Source organism: Micromesistius poutassou (assembly GCF_964030765.1).
Source record: "Micromesistius poutassou genome assembly, chromosome: 22".
Taxonomy (NCBI): domain Eukaryota; kingdom Metazoa; phylum Chordata; class Actinopteri; order Gadiformes; family Gadidae; genus Micromesistius; species Micromesistius poutassou.
Window position 1 is genome coordinate 794,969 of NC_140292.1, and position 22,412 is coordinate 817,380.

Consider the following 22,412-nt stretch of genomic DNA (forward strand, 5'->3'; position numbering starts at 1 on the left):
TTCTTTTTTTTTTTTCATTTTCTTTTCTTTGATTATCGTGGATCGTCTGATACGAACCGAGCAAACATCAAGTAGAGCGAGGAGAAAAAAAAAAAAAAAAAATCAAATAAAAATTCAAGAATAGAAACAAAGCAGGAATCATCGGGCAGTCAATCGTCACTGCGGACCTCGATCAGCCTATCCTGGCCCTGCCGACGCCCCCTTTCAGACCACAGAGCCCGCGAGCACGGCGGGGACGGTCCATCCAAACCCCGGGGGGGGGGGGGGGGGGGGGTGTCGCTAACCGGACTGGGCAGGGCCCAGTGCAGCGAGGGAGGTCCATGGAAGTAAACGAAGAAGAGGAGGAGATGATTTGTCATAGAATGATGGTCAGAAGAAGAGTGTGTGGAACGCAGTGGGGCACCTCCATCCTGGAGAGGGGGGGGGAGCGATGACGTCAGAGGCTACAGCCCTGGTCGGTGCTGCTCTGTGGATGCTGCCGTGTGTGTGTGTGTGTCTCTGTGCGGAGGGTCTCGCTATGGAAGCAGCCCGGCCAGTCCTGGACAGTGTCCAGCCCCCGGAGGAGCAGAGGTGGCGGGTTGGAGAGGGGGCAGATGGTGGGGGGGGGGGGGGGGGGTCTTCGTTGCCTGTCCTTTGTGGTGGGGGTCGTGGAGGTGGACTGTGGGCTTAATAAAGCGGGGAGTTACCGAATCCTGGAGGCAGAGAGAACAGAGGAGGGAAAACACCTATTTCAGAAAAATGACAGCCGATATCGAAGGTTCTTCAAAAGTAAAATGAATGCCAATGTTCAGAAAGTGAACGGAGTCTGTGTATCAGGTCAATCCGTGACACAAACAAACAAGACGGCGGTGACTCACCCGCCCAGGTCGGCTTTTCCGTCTGTTGCCGTGGCGCTGGTAAGAGCAGGGTCAGCTGGTGACAGTTTCTTACTGCTGTCCGCCGTGTCTGGAGACACACACAGGCAGGCGCGCACACACACACACACACACACACACACACACACACACACACACACGCACACACACACAAAGTTAACGACAGTCAGCTCGCTCAACTGTCGCTTCGACAATTGCCGTCTTCTCCTCACACAGGGTCATTTGTACAACACTACACCCACACACAAACACACACGCACACCCACCCACACGCCCTACCTCTGTGTAGACAGCTCCACTCAGCTGAGCCAGAGGTCTTCACTTCCGATGGGTCTGATGATGAGAGCGAGAGAGGATGAGTGAGGGGCGAACGGGAGGGCGAGAGAGAGAGAGAGAGAGAGAGAGAGAGAGCGAGGCCGGAGAATACATGAGCCCCTACAGCAGAACAGTGTCTACCACACGTTAAAATAAATAAAAACAAAACACATACAGACATGCACCATTTATTCTCCCTCGTCCAGCTTTTTGTCATGCCTCTGTTCTCAGTCCTCCTCTATTCCCCGTCGGTGCGTCACTCGGTCAGCTCTAATCTACAGCCGCTGCCTCCAGGGCTGCTGGACCCTCCTGATGAACGGCCCCAACACAACCCCCCCCCACCCCTCCAACACGCAGGGTTGAGCCAGACTGGAGCAGCGGGGGCTAGTTACCTACAGCCAATTGGACCATTAATATATATATATATATATATATATATATGAAAGAAAGACAAAGAGACACAGAGAGAGAAACAGACAGAGAGAGAAAGAGACAGAGAGATTTGTTTTGTTTCAGAGTGCCCACATTGTTCAGTATTACGGCGTTTGCAAAATAAAGCACAGACCTAAACCGAGTTTAAGTGGTCATGAATGCCGTGATATTAACGCTCGCTCTCTCTCCGATAATCTCCATCCATCATTCCATTCACCACTTCAGAGTCAATGAACTGTGGCTCTACTGGTGAGATTGCCTTTTCAGTCTGGAGCTCAGGAAGACCTTTAGCCGATGGCGCCCCCTGGTGTTGATAAAAACACCGGGACTCATCGCGCCGGTCTGGTCTTTCTTTATGCAAATAAATAAAACATATACACCAAATACTGGGGCTAGGCTGGGGATCTAGAATTCGAGTAGGTCAGCATGGTTTTGCAAAAACAAAAACAAATCGTCATGATAAAAACCCAATTGAAAATGTTCAAGTCAACCCTCTCCCTTGGGCTGTGTCACAGCCCCGGGTCCAATGCGCACACGCACACGCACACACACACACACACACACACACACACTCTCAGAGGGCTGCCCCGCCCGCCTGGCGGCGCTAAGCGGCCCCGGATGAGGTCCCCACCTGTGGGGGCCGAGCGACGTGGGACGCACCTGAGGCCAGGATGAAGGACTCTGGGGTCCGCTCGGGGAGGGGGGGAGGGGAGTCGTCGTTGCTGTCCCAGCAATCTGGGTCAAGAGGTCAGAGGTCATGAGGTGAATGACTGAACCGACCGAACAAGTCACACGGCAGACTCCAACCGAGTCTCAAACCAAGCGCTCCCTCGGATCCTTAAAGGGGCCGTGTGTCGGGTTTAGTGGCATCTAGTGGTGAGCTGTCAGACTGCACCCCCTGAATCACTGCCCCCTCCTCTCCATCCACGACGAAAGGAGAACTACGGTGGCCTGTACTGGCCACAGTTGATGATGGAGAAACTACGGTGGCCTGTACCGGCCACAGTGATATCATAGTCTACGACACCACCGAGTAGCCAAATGTGAAACTGATGAGGATACTTCATAGATTTATAATCTGTATTTAATTATTTAGTCTGTAAAACGATCAACTGTCATAATTTACAAGTAAGAAAACAATTATGATTTAAAAAAAAATTGTAATACCGTTTTCTCTAGAACGGTGTGTGTGATACTTTAGAAACATGGCGATGCAGAGAGGTGTGCTCAGTTGGAGAGGACCCACTAGATCATTCCCAGGTGGCAAACGCCCAACCATTCTTATCTGATTAGGATTATGCATTTATTAAAACATACTTGTGAATATTATTTCCCATTTTTGCCATTGTCTGTTCCACTAGATGCCACCAAATTGTACACTCCTGACCTTTAACCCCTCCCCAAAAGCATGGAGGCCAGAGCCCAGGAACCAAGGCAGCTCTGGGTTTGAGTGTCAGCGAGGAGCGTGGTCTGGAGGTTAGTACCTCCAGGGACACCCAGAAGGTCAACCAAGCCCAGTGAGGAACCGTTGAACACGCCAGGTGATTCAAACACAGGGTCCCACACGGTGAACCGGACACAGCAGCAGCCATTCGTGGGAGGGGTTGATACAAGCAGGCAGAGCTAGTCAATCAAGAGCAGCCATTAGCTTCAGACCAGACCAATCAAACAGCAGCCGTTAAGATTCTCCCGACCAATCAGAAAGCTTCTCATGAACCCTCACAATGGGCTCCCCCCCCCCCACCCCGCTGAAGTGCACCAGAAGCCAAGCGAGCTAGTACAAAAGAAAAAAACTCAACTCAAAAAACTGGTAAATCTACCAGATTCATTTGTCGAGATCAAATAGTGTTTCAAATATTGGAAATTTTTGTTCAACTTTCCCCAGGCCAGTGTATATATACATATATATATATTGATTTTTCCTGTTTTAAGTTCCATTGTTCCTTTTTTTTCCCCAGGAGGTACCCATGGAGGAAGTGACATCGTCATTTGACCAGTGTTTCCTGTCTCTCTCGCTAAACTAACGTCCAAACATTGTTCTCGGAGCTGGTTCTTTAAAACACGGTGAGGATATTACTGTCAACATGGGCCATTTTATGAAAACAATGGGTTTTATTATTTGATGCCTATGGACTATGGTGAAAGCAGATTAAACGTATAACACAAAAATCAACACTTGTATTGAAATACACAACTACAACTCAGCACTTTTGAGGTAAAAAAAAGAAGTTGAGAAAGTTGAAGGAAATCACCAAATCTTTCCAATATTTGAAACTCCCCCAAAATCTCCCTCTCCCTCCCTCCTGCGGCTCCATTCCAACTCAGTCTCATTCCAGCCCCTCGAGATCCACAACCCAAGCAGAGCACAGATCTGAATCCCAGCATCGCCTGTGATTCGGAGATCTATAGTGAGGTGAGGGGGGGCCTGTTCACACCAGCTATAGATCAGAAGCCTGTGTTGTTGCCATGCGTCACCACGGCGATGGGAAAAGGCTTGACACACACACACACACACACACACACACACACACACACACACACACACACACACACACACACACACACACACACACACACACACACACACACACACACACACACACACACACACACACACACACACAGCATCGTAGCGTTAATAGTCTGGATTACCTCGTGAAACCACCGTGCACATTGCCGTGCACAACAATAACCAGCGCATTGGCACAGGCCAGTGTCATCATGCAGTTTTGTTCCTTCACCAAACGACATGCGCACGCACACACACACACAAAAAGAGACAAATGCACATAAACACACACAAACAGAGACAAACAAACACACAGATAAACACAGACGATCACAAACACACAAAAACACATTAACACACAAACACAAATACACACAAACACACAAATTCCCGCACATAGAAGAACAGGCAAATTAGGAAGGAAGCACTGGATGTTTTTTTTACATTTTCATTCTCATTTGCTTTGATAAAAAGATTTGACAAACTTAGCAATGGAGACTGTCAGGAGAGCCTGATAGAGACAGACACACACACACACACTTCAGCAGTTGTTTTGGCAGATGTTTGCCAGTGATTTTTGCAGCTTTCCACACAAACCAAACCATTAGTGATACGGCTTTACATTAGATTCAGAACTTGTCTCTCCCTATGCAGCTTGATAATTCACAATTTCAAATATTTAAATGATTTACGTTTTTTTTTTATTTATTAAAATGTAATAAGAAATAATTAGTTATTATAGTTCTATAATAAAGAAATAATTATTACTCAGAACACATCCCTACATATGGTCATGCGTTTGTGTGAGTTTTCTTATCACCTGCACGGCTCTGAACCAGAGCGTGGCAGCATTATGGTCTGTGTGCTCCAGAGCAGGAGGAGGGGTGGGAGCTGAGGAGTCTGAGCTCCACTTGGGCTGGTCCTAAAACCTCCTGTCACTGCAGAGCGCCTTCAAACCGCCTGCTTCTGCAGTGTGTGTGTGTGTGTGTGTGTGTGTTCGTGTGTGTTCATGTGTGTGTGTGTGTGTGTGTGTGTTCTGCTCACTGCCCTGACAGTCTAGGTGAGCAGAGCCAAGCCTCATCAAATATGGATCATGTTATTCCGCCGGTACACTGAATAAAATGCCGTCGGCCTATTAATAATTAACCAATAAACCATTTCACTTGCAGCCATTAAAACTATACTACAAATCAGCTTTTTTTAATCACTAAACAATGCTGCATAATTAACCTGCCTGTAATGACTGGCTGCCTGTAAACAGCTGTTGGTTTGGTTAAAACCAGCTCAGCTGTTGGTCGGGGTCAGGGTCAGGGTTCGGGTTAGGGTCGGGGTTAGGGTCAGGTTTGGGGTTAGCCCAGCGGGGTTAATGTCAGGGGTTAGGGTCAGGGGTTAGGATTAGGGTCGGGGGGTGGGGGGGTCAGGATTCGCCCAGCGTGGGGGGGTCCGACCTACTTGCTGCGGTGCTGGTGGGGGCGGGGCTGAGCTGCCCGGCGATGGACAGCGGCAGCGCCTTCCTGGCGGGCTGCTGGTCCGTGTGGTGCGGGGCGGCCGTCACCGTGGCCGTCGCCGTGGAGACGCTGGGCCGCGGGTGGAGGCCCTCCCTGGCCCCGCCCATCTCCCCGTCGCCGTCCTCGTCCGAGTTGTCGGAGTGCAGCGGGTTGGTGAAGCACAGCGCTGTCCTGACGGGCGTGGAGGAGGAGGAGGAGGAGGAGGGCGGGGACACGCGGGAGGAGGAGGAGCAGCAGGAGGAGGAGGAGGAGGAGGAGGGGGCGGGCCGCTCCGAGGAGGACGAGGACGAGGCGGAGGTGGAGGTGGCGCTCTTGGGGAGGTGCTTCTCGGGGCTGCTGCTCCAGGGGGCGTGGCCCAGCTTGGCCTCCGCCCCGCCCCGCGCCTCCTCCTTCTCCTTCTCCTTCTCCCCGCCCGCCAGAGGGAGGTGATTGGGTCTGGTCGGGAGGCTGGACTCCGCCCGGGTTCCCCTGCTGCCTCCTCCTCCTCCTGCTCCTCCTCCTCCTCTGCCCCCCTCGGCGCCAGAGTCCTCCGACAGCGAGGAGCTGGAGGTGAGCAGCGGTTGGCTGCCGCGGCTCTTGAAGGCGTGGGTGCGGGTGAGGATGGAGCTGTTGGTGTTGCCGCCGGCGGCGGCGCCGGCCCCGGCCGACGCCGCCCCGCCCCCCGCGGTGGCGGCGGACGCGGACGTGTCGAAGCTGCGCGGGCCCTCCTGCAGCGGCACCTTCTTGATCTCGATGCTCAGCTTGCGCTCGATGCGCGGCACGCCGGAGCCCTCGCCGGCGGGGGGCGGCGAGAGTGGCGAGGAGGACGAGGAGGTGGGCGTCGGGGTGGGCGTCCCCGCCGCCTCCGACGAGGACGACTTGCTGCTGTAGTTCTCGTTGAGGTCGGCGGTGGCGACCGAGTTGGGGTGGGGCTCTGGGTCCTTCGGGTCCGAGGGCCGGGTCGCCGAGTTGGCGTCCACTTGGTTCTGCGGACGGGGACCCAGAACACAACCGGCGTTTACAACTTTGTTCTCTTCTCTCTCCGCCGTCGTTCTCCCACTGATCTATATATCCCCTTATCATCATCCATAAAAGAGTCTGTTTTCATTTCTAATAAACCTAATTGCTCCCAAACTCCTCCATAATTACTCAATTACTCTCCTATTCCCTGAAAATAACTAAATTATGATCCCATCTCTTAATTATTCTCCAGCCGTCCCCACGTCACCCGTCTTAGATTAAAATGAGCCCCTAATCTCATCATCGCTGCCTAACGACTCCATTATGAGTCTCTCGCCTCGGGCTGATGAAAGGCACCATTCAGTTATTGAACGTGTTATTATTATTGTTATGAGTGTTATTATTGTGCGGACCTTGGCCATGTTGTGCTGAGCGCTGGCCAGCACGTGCATGACGGGCTTGGGGTGGTAGCGGTCGTTGTCCTGCCTCACGTTGGTCACGGTGGGGAAGGCCGAGGGGGGAGAGGGGGTGAGGATGGGGGGCACCGGCCTGGGCTCCGGGGGCTGCAGGATCTCCTCCTTCACGTCCCCCTCCACCTGGGAGCTGATAGAGGTGGGGTGAGGGGTTGAGGGGGCGAGAGAGAGAGAGAGAGAGAGAGAGAGAGAGAGAGAGAGAGAGAGAGAGAGAGAGAGAGAGAGAGAGAGAGAGAGAGAGAGAGAGAGAGAGAGAGAGAGAGAGGGCAAGAGGGCGAGAGAGAGAGCGAGAGAGAGCGAGAAAGAGAGAGAGAGAGAGAGCGAGAGAGAAGAGAACAGAGAGAGATGGAGGCGTTAGAATTCGTACCACTAATGAAGCCGATGTGAAGCCTCCGAAGGCGTCTGTTCAGAACAATAGATATTTTGGGGGTAAAAACAAATTCATCTTCTTTATAACTTACAAGACATGCATTATTTATATACCCCGTAATGAATGAAAGAACTTCTCAAAATAAATGGGAACAAAGAACACATGGGGGGCTCATTAAGGAGAAGATCGCAGAGACCGGGAGGGTTAGAAAGAAGCATCTAAAGACAGATAGAAGGAATGAGGAATCTAAGACCAACTGAGATTTCATCACATCGCGCTGCCATCATATAGCCCTGATTAAATATAGAGATGTTTAAGTGATGAAACCAAGAGGCTAGGGGCTGAAACTTTTCCAAAGAGATTGCACACATACATATACTGTATAACAGATAATTTATGAACCTAAGGGAAAGGTCCAAGATGACTTTAATGATCGCTCTCCACCAGCAGAGGGCAGACACCCCAGTGAACAGTAGCTCTACCGTGTCTGAGACGGATTACAAGCCTCCAACGCTTGGTTAACCAGTGTCAAAACTATATCACTTGGGTTTGTTCCTCTGACCTGACGCACGCAGTGTAAAAAAACAACAATAAATACTGTTGGGTCCAACATCCCATCATGCATCACTGCAGCAATTGTCAACCAATCCTGTTCCTTCCTCCCCTGCGTTCCTCAATCTGCTTCCTGACAGCGTCTAGCCAAACTATTGTCTTTCCTTCCTTCAGTTCCTTTCCTCCTTCTCTCTTTCCTGAACACCGTGACCAGTCCGTCTATTATCTGCATATGCTAAACCCAGCCTGGCGCTGTGCACACCACTGAATGCTGAGTGACGACAGAGGCCTAACTGGGCCTGCTATTATGACAGCCACCGTTGGAATTAAAGCAGACAGGAAAGTGCTGACAGAGTGCGTGGAACCTAACAGATCGTTAACACAACCCCAGACAGGTGAGACTTCTTGACAGGATATCACAGCGGTTCAGTCGGTCCCCAGGAGACGCAGCGGTTCACAGGGAGCAGCAGCTTTTATTTTCACCCTTTAACACCTCCCGGCTCCACCCACCACAGACAGCGTCGAGGATCTGCACTCATATTCTCTCCTCTCACAATAAAGCCGTCGCCTTTATCGTCACTTATTTCAAACTACGATTCCCATCTCAGCCTCTCTCAGCTGCCCAGCGCACGCAGAGACACACTCACACCTTAGGTGAGGACATTGGTGTAGTACCCAATGGTGAGCGCATGACTGAGGCAAGTCTGGAGTGCGTGCATACGTTGGAAAGACAGAGAGAGACCGAGACAGAGAGAGAGAGACAGAGGAAGGGACAGAGACGGAGACATGCAAAAAAACGAGGGTGCATCTCTTCCCGTGGGGGTTCTTTTGTGTGAGAGACGCTTCTCAGAACTACAAAGAGCTCACTCTGTAGCCCACATCAGGGGCAGGCAGACACACACAACACAAGGTGTGCACCACATCCGCAGTGGAGCGCACACACAGACGCTAAGCTCGGCGTCGTCGTGAGGTCAAAATGATGTCGTCTTCAGCCGCTGCCGTGTATAAAAGTCGCCAACAGAAACACAACGACGAACGGGCAGAGATCCCGGTACAGCTGGAAGCACCCGAGAGCAGGGTACACTGCAGCGTAGGCCAACGCACCGCCTCTATACACTGTGCCAGTCTTTTCCCAACCTGCGGTAAGTGTACCACTAGGGGTGGTATGCGAGGGTACTGCAGGTGGTAAACTGGGATTTTATTCTTGAAAAAGACCAAAACAATTTGAAACTAATAAATATATTAGTATTTTTACCATCTGCATTTGAGCTGGTCCATGAAAGATCTTGATGACAATGTGGGGGGTATACCTCAGGTCAAAAGGTCAGGAACCAATGCGCTAGGCTAACTAAGCTAATTGCGCGCCCCCGAACCCTGCAGAGGATTCCCAGCAGGGCCGTCCCCTCTCAGGGGGAGAGGGGTTGTTGACGTGCACGAGGTGTGTTTACCTTGGACACAAGGCCTGCATAACAACACATGCACTCTGACACACATACACGGGTGTGTGTTTCTTGTGGGTCGGAGCCTTCTAAACATCCCGGAGCAGCCGAAAATACATTAGTGCATGGACACAGAAACGCACGTGTATGAAATCTGCGCTGCGCTGCGCTGCCAAAGATAACAGGCGAGATATGTGTAGCCAGGTTAGGGGTGTAAAAGTGAACGATCCCATTGTCCTGGGAGAGACACACACACACACACACACACACACACACACACACAGAAAGTGTTGCTAAAAATACACAGAGGGATGGTCTGCTTTACATTGTTGACACACTGTGTGCGTTACAGACGCTGGTGTCATCATAGTGGGTCAGCCCTGCGGTGACCTACTTTGTTTACCGTGTTTACAGTTGAGCAGTACACCTGCACCCAGATAGTAAATCGGTCTCCACAGTGACCAGCGTAACATAGGTTAACGCCGTGGGTCATGCGTGTAGCCGCGTGCTGATTAGTCGATGCACGTCCAATAGAAAGAGGTCTACATTCATTTGAATGGCTCGTCGCTCTTCATTCTAAAAATACCAATGCCCACATTTTAACATAACACGTTTAAACCCGGAACCAATCACAGCCCTCTTTAAACCGACGTGAATGCCTAAGGTAAACCGCGGGAGCTTTTAATCTACGTTTGTTTTTAGCTAGGCTGCGCGTTGTTAGCTTTAATGCTGCAAAACTAATTATACCCAACCTGAGTAGCCTCGGCTAGCCTCCTCCACACAGCTATGCTAGCTAGGTATGGCTAACTGCACCACACAGCCCAACGGCCACCTCCTTTGATCCACAAGGATCTAGCAGAGGTGGATAATGTAAAAATATGAAACAAAGCAAAAACACGCACGTACTGCTGAAATGCATAAAGGCTGTACACTTTAAATAGATACTAAAAACACTTCTGTTTCTACCCCTCCCCAAGTGTGTGACTTTAAGGGTAAATGTAGCATTTGTAATAGGTGAGGTGATATATGGTCTACCAGCTAGGCAGTGTGCTTAGAGGCTGGTTCCTGGCTGTGTGGCCCCAGAGCAGAATTCTTAGGTCAGCATTGAGTTTGCATGGTTAAATATCCCATTCCTTAAAGCTAAATATTTCAACCCCAAGAATGTCCGTAGAGGATTCTTCACCGTCTCACCCTGACAGAAATCCTTAAAAACAGTACAGGATTAAGTGAGCTTGCATCTGCCAGCCAGTGTAAAGCCCAGACTGCACTACGGTATTAAAACCATCAACTGAACTGCAAAATATCACCTGAGAGAGACGGTCGCTGGCACAGAGCTGCACTAAGACGTCCGATGCGCGCGTGTGTGTGTGTGTGTGTACGTGTACATATGTGTGTGTTTACGTGTGCGTGTCCGTATGACCCGACTCCCACGATCTGACCTGGCTGCCAGCATCATGGCCGTTCCTGTGGTCTCACACACAGAAACCCCCCCCCCCCCCGCCCCACACACCCCCGCAGCCGTCGGGGGGGGGGGGGGGGGCGGGCCGAGAGGTTCCCATGGAACGCACGCAGTAAAAATAGACCCTCTGTCACTGGAGCGCTGGGTGCTTAAACTAGGCCATGACACTATCTGTGGAGAGACAGCGGATACCAGGGGCGGGCGAGGAAACGGAGGCCATGAGAGAGAGAGAGAAAGAGAGAGAGAGAGAGACAGAGACAGAGACAGAGAGAGAGACTGACGGAAAAAAACAGAGGTAGTGGAGAGATGGAGAGAGCGAGCGAGAGGTGTGTGACCGAGAGCGATGAAGACAGGATCTGTATATAAGCTGAAAAATGTAAATCCCCCACCCACACCCCCTTCTTCTCTGAGAGTTAAACTAACTCACTCACCCTTTCTCACTCTCTCTTTCTCTCCCCCTCCCTCTCTCACCCTCTATTTCTTTCTTTCTCCCTCCGCCCATCTCATTCTCCCTCCCGTCCCTCCCTCTCCCTCTCTCTCTCTCTCTACCTCCCTCCTTGATGAAAGCCCATTGGCTCTCTTGAACGAATCACCGGCAACTGTATAAACAAAAACAAACGGAGATGAAGACGGTGGGATGGGGCAGCAGCATGCAGGTTTAGAGATCCAGAGGGCGATGGAGAGAGCAGCATACAGCTCAAATAAAAAGAGATGATGAGAGACAGAGAGTCTAGGAGGAGGGGGGCGGGTGGAATGGTGATCTGAATGAGCCTGAGGTCGTTAGGTCTAAACAGCCTGGAGATGGAGGCGTCTTCGCCTCATTGCAGTGTTGCAGGGTATTGCATGGAGTTACCAAATCCACCGTTTTTCAGGAAAGAACACAATATAATACTGCGTGGTTGGATGCATTATAACATCTTTAATCTCCTCCTAGGGACACTAAAAATGTATGCACTGTACTGAATCATTTAAGACCTCGATACGCCATCTGAGATTAAGGCGGCATGCTGTAATACTGGCTTCTCCGACACCAACGCCACAGCCAGAATATTCACCTTGGAATTTTTAGTAGAGGAAGGAGAGGAGTGTCTTGTCTTTTAAAGACAGGTGTTTCAGCACTCTCCATCGTTTTGAGGGCCCAAATGAGGCGTTATATCGCGGTTTAAGTGCGTGTTAAAAAGCTTTAAATCTCCAAAATGACTTTTAAAAAGGTTTGTCAGCGCTGTGCTTGGATTGCACGGAACACAGGAGCATTCAACTCAAACCAAAACCACAAGATGAGTTAATATGTAGTGAGATAAACAGATCAGGCTGTGTCTGAGAGGTCAGAGGTCAAACTGAAAGGTGTGTTACCTGCGGACCCGAGGAGGTTTCGGGGGAGGCGTGTCCCACCGCTCCTCGTCTGATTGGTGGCAGATCTTATCCGGACTGCTCTCAACCTGCACCCACACACACACACACAAAAGACCACATAGCTTTTAATTCCCACATGATTGATTCTTTAAAAAAACTTGACATTTAAAGTAGTTCCACAAAGTTGTGCGCTCACAAGTTCCCAGGAGCAAGGCACTACAGCCCCCACTTCCAACTAATCCAGACAGCGGCCTCTTTGAGGAATTGCTGGGAGTCCTCGACAATCTACCAACGTGCATCTTTTCAGTTCTACATAACAGTATCAACTCTAAACAATGCGTGACACATTAACAAGCAAAACCAGGATCTTCCTCTTCCATCAAGGCTTGAAAGGGATCCGACCATATATTATAAACCGGGGTTTGGCCGGTGTTAAAGTTGAAAATATGCAGCACTTGCTTTGGCTTTGTGTGTACAACGATATTTTCCTTCGTAACGGAGACACACTTCTTCATTTTTCCCTCTCAGCCATTATTGGACGCCCTCCCAGAATCACTGACGGATTGTCTCTCTTCCTAGCGACTAAAGACACTGCTCCTCTCCCTCGCTGGTGAGTCACTGCTCTCTCTCCTCCGCCATAGAGGGGAAAACGGAGACACACTTCATACAAGACGTCAGAGGGGCACACCAGGGGTCTGTGTGTGTGTGTGTGTGTGTGTGTTTAGTCTGCTTGGGAAGTCACTCCTTCAGTAGCTCCCGTCGCTGAGCTACACTTCGAGAAAAGGGGTCATACAGAGTTTCGTTACGTGCGCTTGTGTGCTTGCGTGGTTTTGCAAAAGCCAGAAAGCCAAAGTCCCCATTAAACTTATACTTTTGACCCCTGAAGCGCCGACTGAACATTGTACTCTGTGAAGTTGAACATACTCCCATAGTTTATCGTCTGTATAAAGGATATGTGCGTGCTCAGTAGGCTCCCTGTCTGGCAGGGGTGGTGAGGTCATCGCAACTTCCTGTCGAGGATGTCCGCCATTGGACGGTTGCCAGTGAAGCCCCCCCCCCCCCCCCCCGTCGTCGTCGTCGTCATGACCAAACATATCCTTAGCAACATCTAAACACACAGTGCCCTCCCTAGGTTCTGGGGAAGACCCCTTCGCCAGTTTAGATGGAGTTTATTCAAGTAGTCTTTAAGTGGAGTTAACAAGGAAGTGCTCATGCAGTGTTGGTGAACCTTGCTGTGTTGTTTGTTACCAAAATGTAAGAAGTGGCTCAACAGGGGAAATTCTCTGTTCAGTACAGTCTGCTGCTCCCGGCTACAGACGTTCCCTGAGTAGAAGTCATTTTTTCACTTGGCTGCATGGTTTTAACTTTACAACTGACAGATTACATTTTTATGAAACTCGTTGTCCTGCTAAACACCGGTTTACTTGCCCTTTAATCAGGAGTTAATCGCCCTCTATCTCACTTTCCTTGTCCTGAGATTAATTATTATATCATTCTTTCCCTCTCCCGCTTGCTTATTCTAATGAACAATGAAGGGATACACACACGTACACGACGAGGCGATGTGTGCATGCGTGCGTGCGTGTGTGCGCGCGTGCTTCATACCATGCTGTCGTGTATGGGCGTACTGGTGGGACTCTCCAGGAAGAGCAGCTGTTTCTGGAAGAGCTGTGCGATGGCTCGGTGGACCAGCTCATACTGCTCCTGTTACACACAGCCCAGGGGAGGAGGGAGAGAGAGAGAGAGACCGTATAGGAGGGGAGGAGAGAGAGACACACAGGGTTTAGGAGGGGAGGAGGAGAGAGAGACACAGCATTTGCGTCTCTCCATCGTCACTGGAAGAGCTCTAGAAAGGCTCTCATAGGGTCCTGAGCTGGGTGGGGTCAGGACCCTCTGTGTGTGTGTGTGTGTGTGTGTGTGTGTGTGTGTGTGTGTGTGTGTGTGTGTGTGTGTGTGTGTGTGTGTGTGTGTGTGTGTTCAGCAGACCTTGGTCTGGACTGCAGAGTGCCGCTGCGTCCTCATCTCCTGGATCAACCGGAAAACGTTGAAGTCTTCTGGAATCTTCTGGGAAACGCCAGGAAAAACATCCAGAAATCAAACCTGGATTCAGATCAAAGCTGGTACATCTATCAGCTCCATCACGTTATATACGTCCGGACGCAGAGGTGTGTGTTTCTGATTGCGTGTTTCGTGAAGGTGTGCGCTTTGCAACAGCGTGATCACGTCTGGTAATGGCGTGTGTTGTGCAAAAGCGCGCGTGCGTTGGGAGACAGCGGGTGAATGTGTTTTGTGATTGTGCGTGTGTGTTCATGTGTGTGTGTGTTTACCCCAGCTTTGAGCAAATTCCATGTGTAGTCGATGGCACAGATGGCACCTGTTCTCCCACAGCCAGCACTGTTAACACACACACAGACACACACACACACACACACACACACACAGTTCATATTGCATTGAATTTACAGTCTCAGCAAGGACAGGATGGTGGTGATCAAGTGGTGATGTGAGTGTTTTTGTTGGCTACTGCACCTTCATTAGAGCAGTCACCTAGGTGTTAGCATCACACACACACACACACACACACACCCCTCAGGTCTTAAACACTTCAGCAGACGCCAAGCGTAATGAGTGTGCCAGGCCAAGAACGCGACATATATACACACGTATCAGGCTTCACACACACTTTGACAATCACACACTTGGCTGGGATTTTTAATTCAGTTTTCAGTAATAAAAAAATCAATGGTAGATCGACTTCTGTTTAAAATAATTTAATAAGCGAGTAAAGGCCTGGAACATGAGGAACATGTGTTCTACCCCCCCCCCCCCCCCACACACACACAGGAACACATTGAGGCTGCATGACATCACGTCTGACACAAACACACACACACTTATTAAACAGTACCCCATGCTGCGAGAGCTTTTCTGTTTTGCCTTACAAGCACAGTAGCTACACATTCACATAGATCCTCCTGCGTGCATGCTCGCCCATACACCCCCGCACGCGAGTACACACATCCTGCTGCGCTGAGAGGAACTATCCCCAGGCAACTCCTTATAAAACACACATGGGGTGTGTGTGTGTGTGTGTGTGTGTGTGTGTGTGTGTGTTCTCAATATCTTGCCCATGTTTTTTATTTCATAATTAGTTTATTTTTGAAAAATGTGTTTGTTTTAAACTTGAAACAGAACTACAATCCTAAAACACGTAGTTTTACAAACAGTAATTTGTTCCCTTGTTCATATCCCTGCTGAATCAGCACAGGAAGGCTAAAAAGTGACTTTTTGAACCCCATATTATTTATTGCCACTCTTGCAGGGCTGGACCCCCCCCCCCCCATCATATTTATTATTCACTGTTGTTTATGTTTTTAATGTTGTTTCATGTCCTCATGTATAATTGTTGGGAGCTTGTACTGCAAGAAAAATTTCTGTGCAAACGGACAATAAAGTATTATCTTATCTTATCTTAGTACGATACTTCTGTGCTACACCACCGTTGCTCCTACAAAGCACAGTGCATTTGCTTTTGATCATTCCTTCACCGCTTGCGAAAGTAACTCTGTAAACTCTTTCCTACGTGTCACCCGAAGGACAAAATATTAAGAGTCTGTTGTAATCACACAGACTTGGTGCCCGCTGGCCCCAGTGCGTCACTGGGTGGGACCAGAGAGGCAGAGGTTCTCCCCCAGCTGTTGGTTCAAGTCGGGCTGGAGGAATGCCCTGTGGCTCCTCCGTCAGGCTCAGACACGTCCCCCTGGTTCAGATCCCTGAGCTACGTGCAAAACCTGCGCTGTCATCCTATTATGAACACAAGACCACTTCCTGTTCACGGCGATCTCTAAGCGACGGGGGTTGGATCACGGTGAAAGTGCCTTCCTGTGTGTGTGTGTGTGTGTGTGTGTGTGTGTGTGTGTGTGTGTGTGTGTGTGTGTGTGTGTGTGTGTGTGTGTGTGTGTGTGTGTGTGTGTGTGTGTGTGTGTGTGTGTGTGTGTGTACCTGCAGTGTATGCACAGGGGCACGTCGTCCGCGTCCTGGTACTCCCTCATCAGGGCGATCATGTCCAGGATGGAGTCGAAGGAGGAGGGCACGTCGTGGTCCGGCCAGTTCATGTAGTGGAACTGGGTCAGCCTCCGGGACTCCTGGGGGGGGGGGGGGGGCACACAGGGGGGCCGGGGTCAGGGGTCAGACCACATACGATGAGCTGCTGAAAAACATCACTGAAAACACACATATTTTATTTACATTTTTTAATAGAAATTTGACTGTTTTATCGTACTCCCTTCACTCCTCTGTCCCTCTTTCTGCCTCTTGATTGGATGCTTTTAAATGTTTTACTGTGACTTTTGATTGATATTTAATTTTAAAAGAATTGCTCCAGCTCCAGCATTTGATGTGGTATTATGTAAAGTGTCTGAGTATTTACAAAAGTAAACTTCCCCCAAACTGCACCTGTCAACTCTAGAAAGAGTCTATTCCCATTCGGGGGGGAACCACACGTTCACCTATTCATCCGCTCACCAACTTTGTTCATCAGCAGTAGTACTAATGCAGAACTACCGCCGCTCTAACAGGAAGTAGATCTATCTAGAAGGGAGGAGGGGTTTACGGGCCATTTCTGAAGCCTCTGGGGAAAATTTAGTTCACGTTCACTTTATTTATAAAGTGCCTCAAAAATAATCCAGGTGTGACCACCAGAGCGCTGTACGGATTATTTGACAGCACGTCTTTGTTCTGCATGCTGACTGGGTGGGGAACTGAATGGAGAGAGAGCAGGACCCACTGTCTGGAACTGAATGGAAACGAGGTGTTGGGGGTTTAGCGCACCAGAGCTGTACTGGTACACCAGAGCTGTACTGGTCCACCAGCACACCAGAGCTAGAGTAGACGTACATCTGGACCAGTACAGCTCTGGTGTACTGGTCCACCAGTACACTAGAGCTAGAGTAGACGTACATCTTCATGCTCCACCAGCAGTGTCCTGATGAAGTAGTCTGTTCTGGTCTGTTCCGATTCCTGGAAATGAAAGAATGAAAAAATAAAAAGAAAGAGAGAAAGAAAGAAAGAAAGAAAGAAAGAGAGAGAGAGAAAGAAAGAAAGAAAGAAAGAGAGTCAGTGAATGTTACTATTTTTTAAATTGATGTCCTTCATTTGCAACGTACTTCACGGAACATTTTATAACAATTCAATTAAAATGACAGTTTTATAAAGCAAAACACCCACACACACACACACTTACACATGAGATTCTGAAGGGGCCGAACGACATTGGCTCCTCCCCCAGCATCGGAAAATATCGTTCACACTTTTTCTAAACCAAGAAGAAGAGAAAAAAAGGTGTTAAAATGTGGCCAGATGTTGAATACCAAAACATAAAATGCAGACTGAAACACTTACGATATGAGTCCTGCTATCACAACACACAAAGCAATCTTATCGCTGGAGTGACACAAACATCGCTGAATTAATCGGTTTGTCTTGAACCGTTTATAGCAGGGAAACGAGGAAACAGAGGAGCTCCGACCAGGAAATCAATGAACACTGATGAATGACTTTGGCAAAGGAATTCAACAACATGCATTAAATCTCTCTCTCTCACACACACACACACACACACACACACACACACACACACACACACACACACACACACACACACACACACACACACACACACACACACACACACACACACACACACACACACACACGATTAAAGACATGGCCTTACCCTGCCCATCTCAAACTCTCTGCATGCCATCACAATAACCTGAGGAAACACAAACGGAGGAGGTTTATTAATGAATAAATTACAGTTCAAATTAAACTACATTCATCCCAGAAACAACCTTGCACGACCACCGCATCCGTTTTACAACATCAATCCATCAATAAATAATAATAATCAATAAATCAAACCATAAATAATGATGATCATACATTATTCATACATCTGTTTACTTACATAGCCCCTTTTCAAACAGTTCAACCAGTCTCAAAGGGATTCAACAAATCAACCCTAAATCCACAAGTAAAGTACAAACCCTTCAAAGCCCATCAGTGCGAGAGAAGCCCCATTGAGGAGGTCCTTCCTCCCGGACGTTAGTGACACCTGACTCCTGCAGTCCCTCTCCCAGCACCCTAGCACCCTACTCACCGCCACGTTGTACTCCCAGTTCATCCTCCAGAAGTCGATGACCGTGTTGGGAAGGGGTCCCTGTGTGGCGATGTAGGCCTCGGGCCCGTCCATACCCTGGGAGGAGGAGGAGGAGGAGGAGGAGGACGGAGGGAGGGAGGCACATTGAATAAGAGATAATACTTCCACTTAAACTTGAATACAGGGGGAAATTAAGTGCTGTATTAAGTGTGAAATTAATTAATAATGAAATCGATGCAGTTCATTTTTTCGCTGTGTAAGATGATGACGAATTAATGCAAGAGATTGTTGAAATGTTCATAATAATCATACATCTCCAGCTGCATATGCCTGTAGAACAATGAGAAATAGACCATGCATCAGGATCAACCTTTCATCCAACAGCGTTTACCTTAATAAAGTTGGCATTGATGTAATCTGTGTCCTGATTGGTTGTTTTTAACGTCACCTTCACCCTGCTATGATCAACTGGAAGAGAAGTGGGGGGGGGGGGGGGGGGGGGGTGGGGGAGACATCAGTCGGAGTGGACAGAACATTGTTATCAATTTCTTCTGAAAGTCTCCAGCCCACTAACTGGGAGGAGCTTAACACATTCCACACATTATTATTACTTATTACTCATTATTCTGATCATGTCGTCATCACCGATGTTGATTTTTTCTATTTTTGCTTCAGTTTCTACAGTATTTATACAGTTTGTACACCAGCCAGTAGCTGGAGTTCACCAGAAGTCGGGGGCGTGGGGAAGGCGCGGGGTGATGGGTGAGATGAGGATGGGTCGGGGGGGGGGGGGGGGGGGCGGGGTCGTAGAGTTTAATGGAACACACAAACATTATTTGTGTGTGGGCGGCCGGTATGAACATCTGGCGCAGATGCAGATGTGATTCCTTCACTTTATGAGAGGCTCATTCAGCAGGAGGGACAGATGCAGAACGAGAGATTATCGCGTGGAGAGAGAGAGAGAGACAGAGAGAGTGTGGGTGTGTGTGCGTTTGGATGCAAATGAGTGAGTGATTAAGTGAAATCCTACAGGGCGGTGTGTCTCTGTGAATGAGTGATTTGACCTACAGGTCACTGTCTTTATGAATGAGTGATTTGACCTACATGGTAGGATGTCCTTGTGAATGAGTGATTTGACCTAGAGGGCAGTATGACCTTGTGAATGAGTGATTGGACCTACATGGCAGGATGTCCTTGTGAATGAGTGAGTTGACCTACAGGACAGTATGTCTCTGTGAATGAGTGATTGGACCTACATGGCAGGATGTCCTTGTGAATGAGTGATTTGACCTACAGGACAGTATGTCTTTGTGAATGAGTGAATGAGCGATTGGACCTACATGGCAGGATGTCTCTGTGAATGAGTGATTTGACCTACAGGACAGTATGTCTCTGTGAATGAGCGATTGGACCTACATGGCAGGATGTCTCTGTGAATGAGTGATTTGACCTACAGGACAGTATGTCTCTGTGAATGAGTGATTGGACCTACATGGCAGGATGTCCTTGTATCGGTTCTTCTTGACGTTCTCCTCCTTCTCTCCTACGTTGGTGGGGTAGATCTTCTCCGTCCGGTACTTGGTGGACAGCCGGCGCAGCCTCTGGGGAAACCATGGAGAAGAAGGATTATTCATCATGTCACCGTACTGTGAGCCTGCTGTCACCTTCCTAACAGTATGATTCATCCTGTCACCGTACTGTGAGCCTGTCACCTTCCTAACAGTATGATTCATCCTGTCCTTGTACTGTGTGCCTGTCACCTTCCCAACAGTATGATTCATCCTGTCACCTTCCTAACAGTATGATTCATCCTGTCACCGTACTGTGAGCCTGTCACCTTCCTAACAGTATGATTCATCCTGTCACCTTCCTAACAGTATGATTCATCCTGTCACCTTCCTAACAGTATGATTCATCCTGTCACCGTACTGTGAGCCTGCTGTCACCTTCCTAACAGTATGATTCATTCTGTCACTGTACTGTGAGCCTGCTGCAACCTTCCCAACACCAACAGTGTTAGATCAAGTACTAATAGCCCACACAAAGTAGTATACAAACATAGGCGTGTACAATTTCAACACACACACACACACACATCCCTACTGCAGCCGGGGGGGGGGGGGGGGGCGCGCGCACACACGCGCACACACACACACACCCACACACACCCACACACACACACACACACACAAACACAAACAGATGTGTGTTTATGGAGGTTGTAAAAAGAATAATCTGTGAGGACAAAGCGCAGAGCCACATGCACACGGCGGACGCGTGCTGAGATGGTAACAGGAGCCGACAGTAATGAAGACACACTGGGTTAATGGGAGCAGGGTAATTACAGCCCCAGTCGCCCGTCGGCCATCTTGGTTCTAATTGCTAGCTGGGTATGTGGGGGGGGGGGGGGGGGGGGGGAAATAACGCATTCAGAAGATATTAGTGTGCATTTCAAATCAGTGATTTGTTGTCTTGGAGAGCAACAGGTGTTCTTCACACACTTTTTTTTCTGAAAACACAGCTGTTTAGAAATAAATAACAAAGTTTGAATAGTGTCTCCCAAGGTACTTTCCCCCCCCCCCATTGAGTTTGAGCGCATCGACACATCTGTAGCTCACATCCGTAACACAAACACGTTTCTTGTCAGAGACAAGAAATGGGTTTCTTACATCATCCTAAATCACAACAGATTTTATTATCGGAATTCAAATCAACTGCCACATCCCCTTTCAGAGGCCGCTTCTGCTGCACTCCAGGAGGCTCCGAGCAAGTCACCAGCAGAGAGACTTCACCATCACCTCAGAGAAACACTGCGTGGGCGTCAAGACTTCTGGTGGCCTGACATTCTTCACCTCCCTCCTAACTTTACACACAAGAGAGAGAGCGAGAGAGCAAGACAACACAGGCAGAGAGACGTCCCTGATAGGAACATGGGAGGTCCTTAGCAGCAGAATCAAACTCCTCAGGGGATGTAAAAATTGGCCACAGTGAAACCTTCCCTGATTCAACGTCACGTATCCTCAGCAATATCAACAATCACCAATGCATACAAAACTATTTCTAGGAAATTATCAACTTGTCTGATAAAAAGGTAAAAAAAAACGAATAGATGGAAAAAACAAACAAGATAACAGGTCATCATTAGACCACCGAACTCCACGAGGAGAGGGAGGAGGTGAGGAGAGGATACACCCTAACCCATTTCAATCTTGTGTTTCTGGGCCCTCGGACTGAGCCAGCTGCACATGTCAGCAGCCACACAGGATCTGACCATAAATAGCCCCCGTTTGGCAAACAACGCACGCGCGCACACACACAAATTAAGCATGAAATGAGACGAAAGGTTCGTTAAAGATTGGCAGTGTCCTCCAGAGAGAGAGAGAGATGGAGTGTTAATAGCATTAGAACCTCACTTGGACACACACACACACACACACACACACACACACACACACACACACACACACACACACACACACACACACACACACACACACACACACACACACACACACACACACACACACACACACACACACACAGCGATTAGCGGAGGTCTGTGATCTCCAGACCCTAATTGCGGCACAGGACGCCTTTTTTTGGTGTGATGCAATTTCGATTTGCCGTCCTGCATTCATATGAGCTGCAGGAGCCGCTGAATGAAGGAATGCTCGACTGTTATTGGCTGGAGCGGATAAGGCCACTCCACGGCCAATCAAGCCATGTGATTGGTCGATGATGGATTCCGGCGTCGTATGCTAATGAGTTCCATTAAGTCTCTTTTTTATTTTTTCCTCTTTTGTTAAGGACAATACCAGTCTGGGTGATTGAACCATCGTAACCATCTCTAGCAGCTTCTGCCGTCTTTGGGAATCAGGGCACCTAGGTGCTCCCGATGTCGTTTAGGTCACGGCGAGGCGCTGGTCTGGAGTGTCGACCAGACGGGTGTGAGGGCCCCGTCCCCTCTCTCTGTTCCTCTCACTTTATATCTGTCTCTACGTCCCACAGACAGAAGCTGGTTCTAATTA

General features: G+C 49.1%; 1 protein-coding gene across 3 annotated transcripts in view; it reads right to left on the reverse strand.

Annotated features, from left to right (window-relative positions):
* Positions 1–22,412, reverse strand: part of LOC311367925 (tyrosine-protein phosphatase non-receptor type 12-like) — a gene marked incomplete at its 3' end in the record, with an annotated part of 31,094 nt that continues 8,682 nt past the window's right edge. For 2 of the 3 annotated variants that reach the window (XM_084486795.1, XM_084486794.1), the window contains 16 exons: positions 19,877–19,985; positions 18,776–18,852; positions 18,385–18,480; positions 17,959–17,997; positions 17,467–17,538; positions 17,184–17,243; positions 16,227–16,369; positions 14,552–14,618; positions 14,211–14,288; positions 13,830–13,928; positions 12,225–12,310; positions 6,992–7,181; positions 5,584–6,604; positions 1,155–1,208; positions 858–945; positions 1–692 (listed from right to left, as the gene is read on the reverse strand). In XM_084486795.1, the coding sequence (XP_084342921.1) occupies positions 683–692; positions 858–945; positions 1,155–1,208; positions 5,584–6,604; positions 6,992–7,181; positions 12,225–12,310; positions 13,830–13,928; positions 14,211–14,288; positions 14,552–14,618; positions 16,227–16,369; positions 17,184–17,243; positions 17,467–17,538; positions 17,959–17,997; positions 18,385–18,480; positions 18,776–18,852; positions 19,877–19,985 (2,289 nt within the window). Of the gene's footprint in view, positions 693–853; positions 946–1,154; positions 1,209–5,583; positions 6,605–6,991; positions 7,182–12,224; positions 12,311–13,829; positions 13,929–14,210; positions 14,289–14,551; positions 14,619–16,226; positions 16,370–17,183; positions 17,244–17,466; positions 17,539–17,958; positions 17,998–18,384; positions 18,481–18,775; positions 18,853–19,876; positions 19,986–22,412 lie in introns of those variants that run through there. The other variant, XM_084486796.1, reaches the window with a different exon arrangement.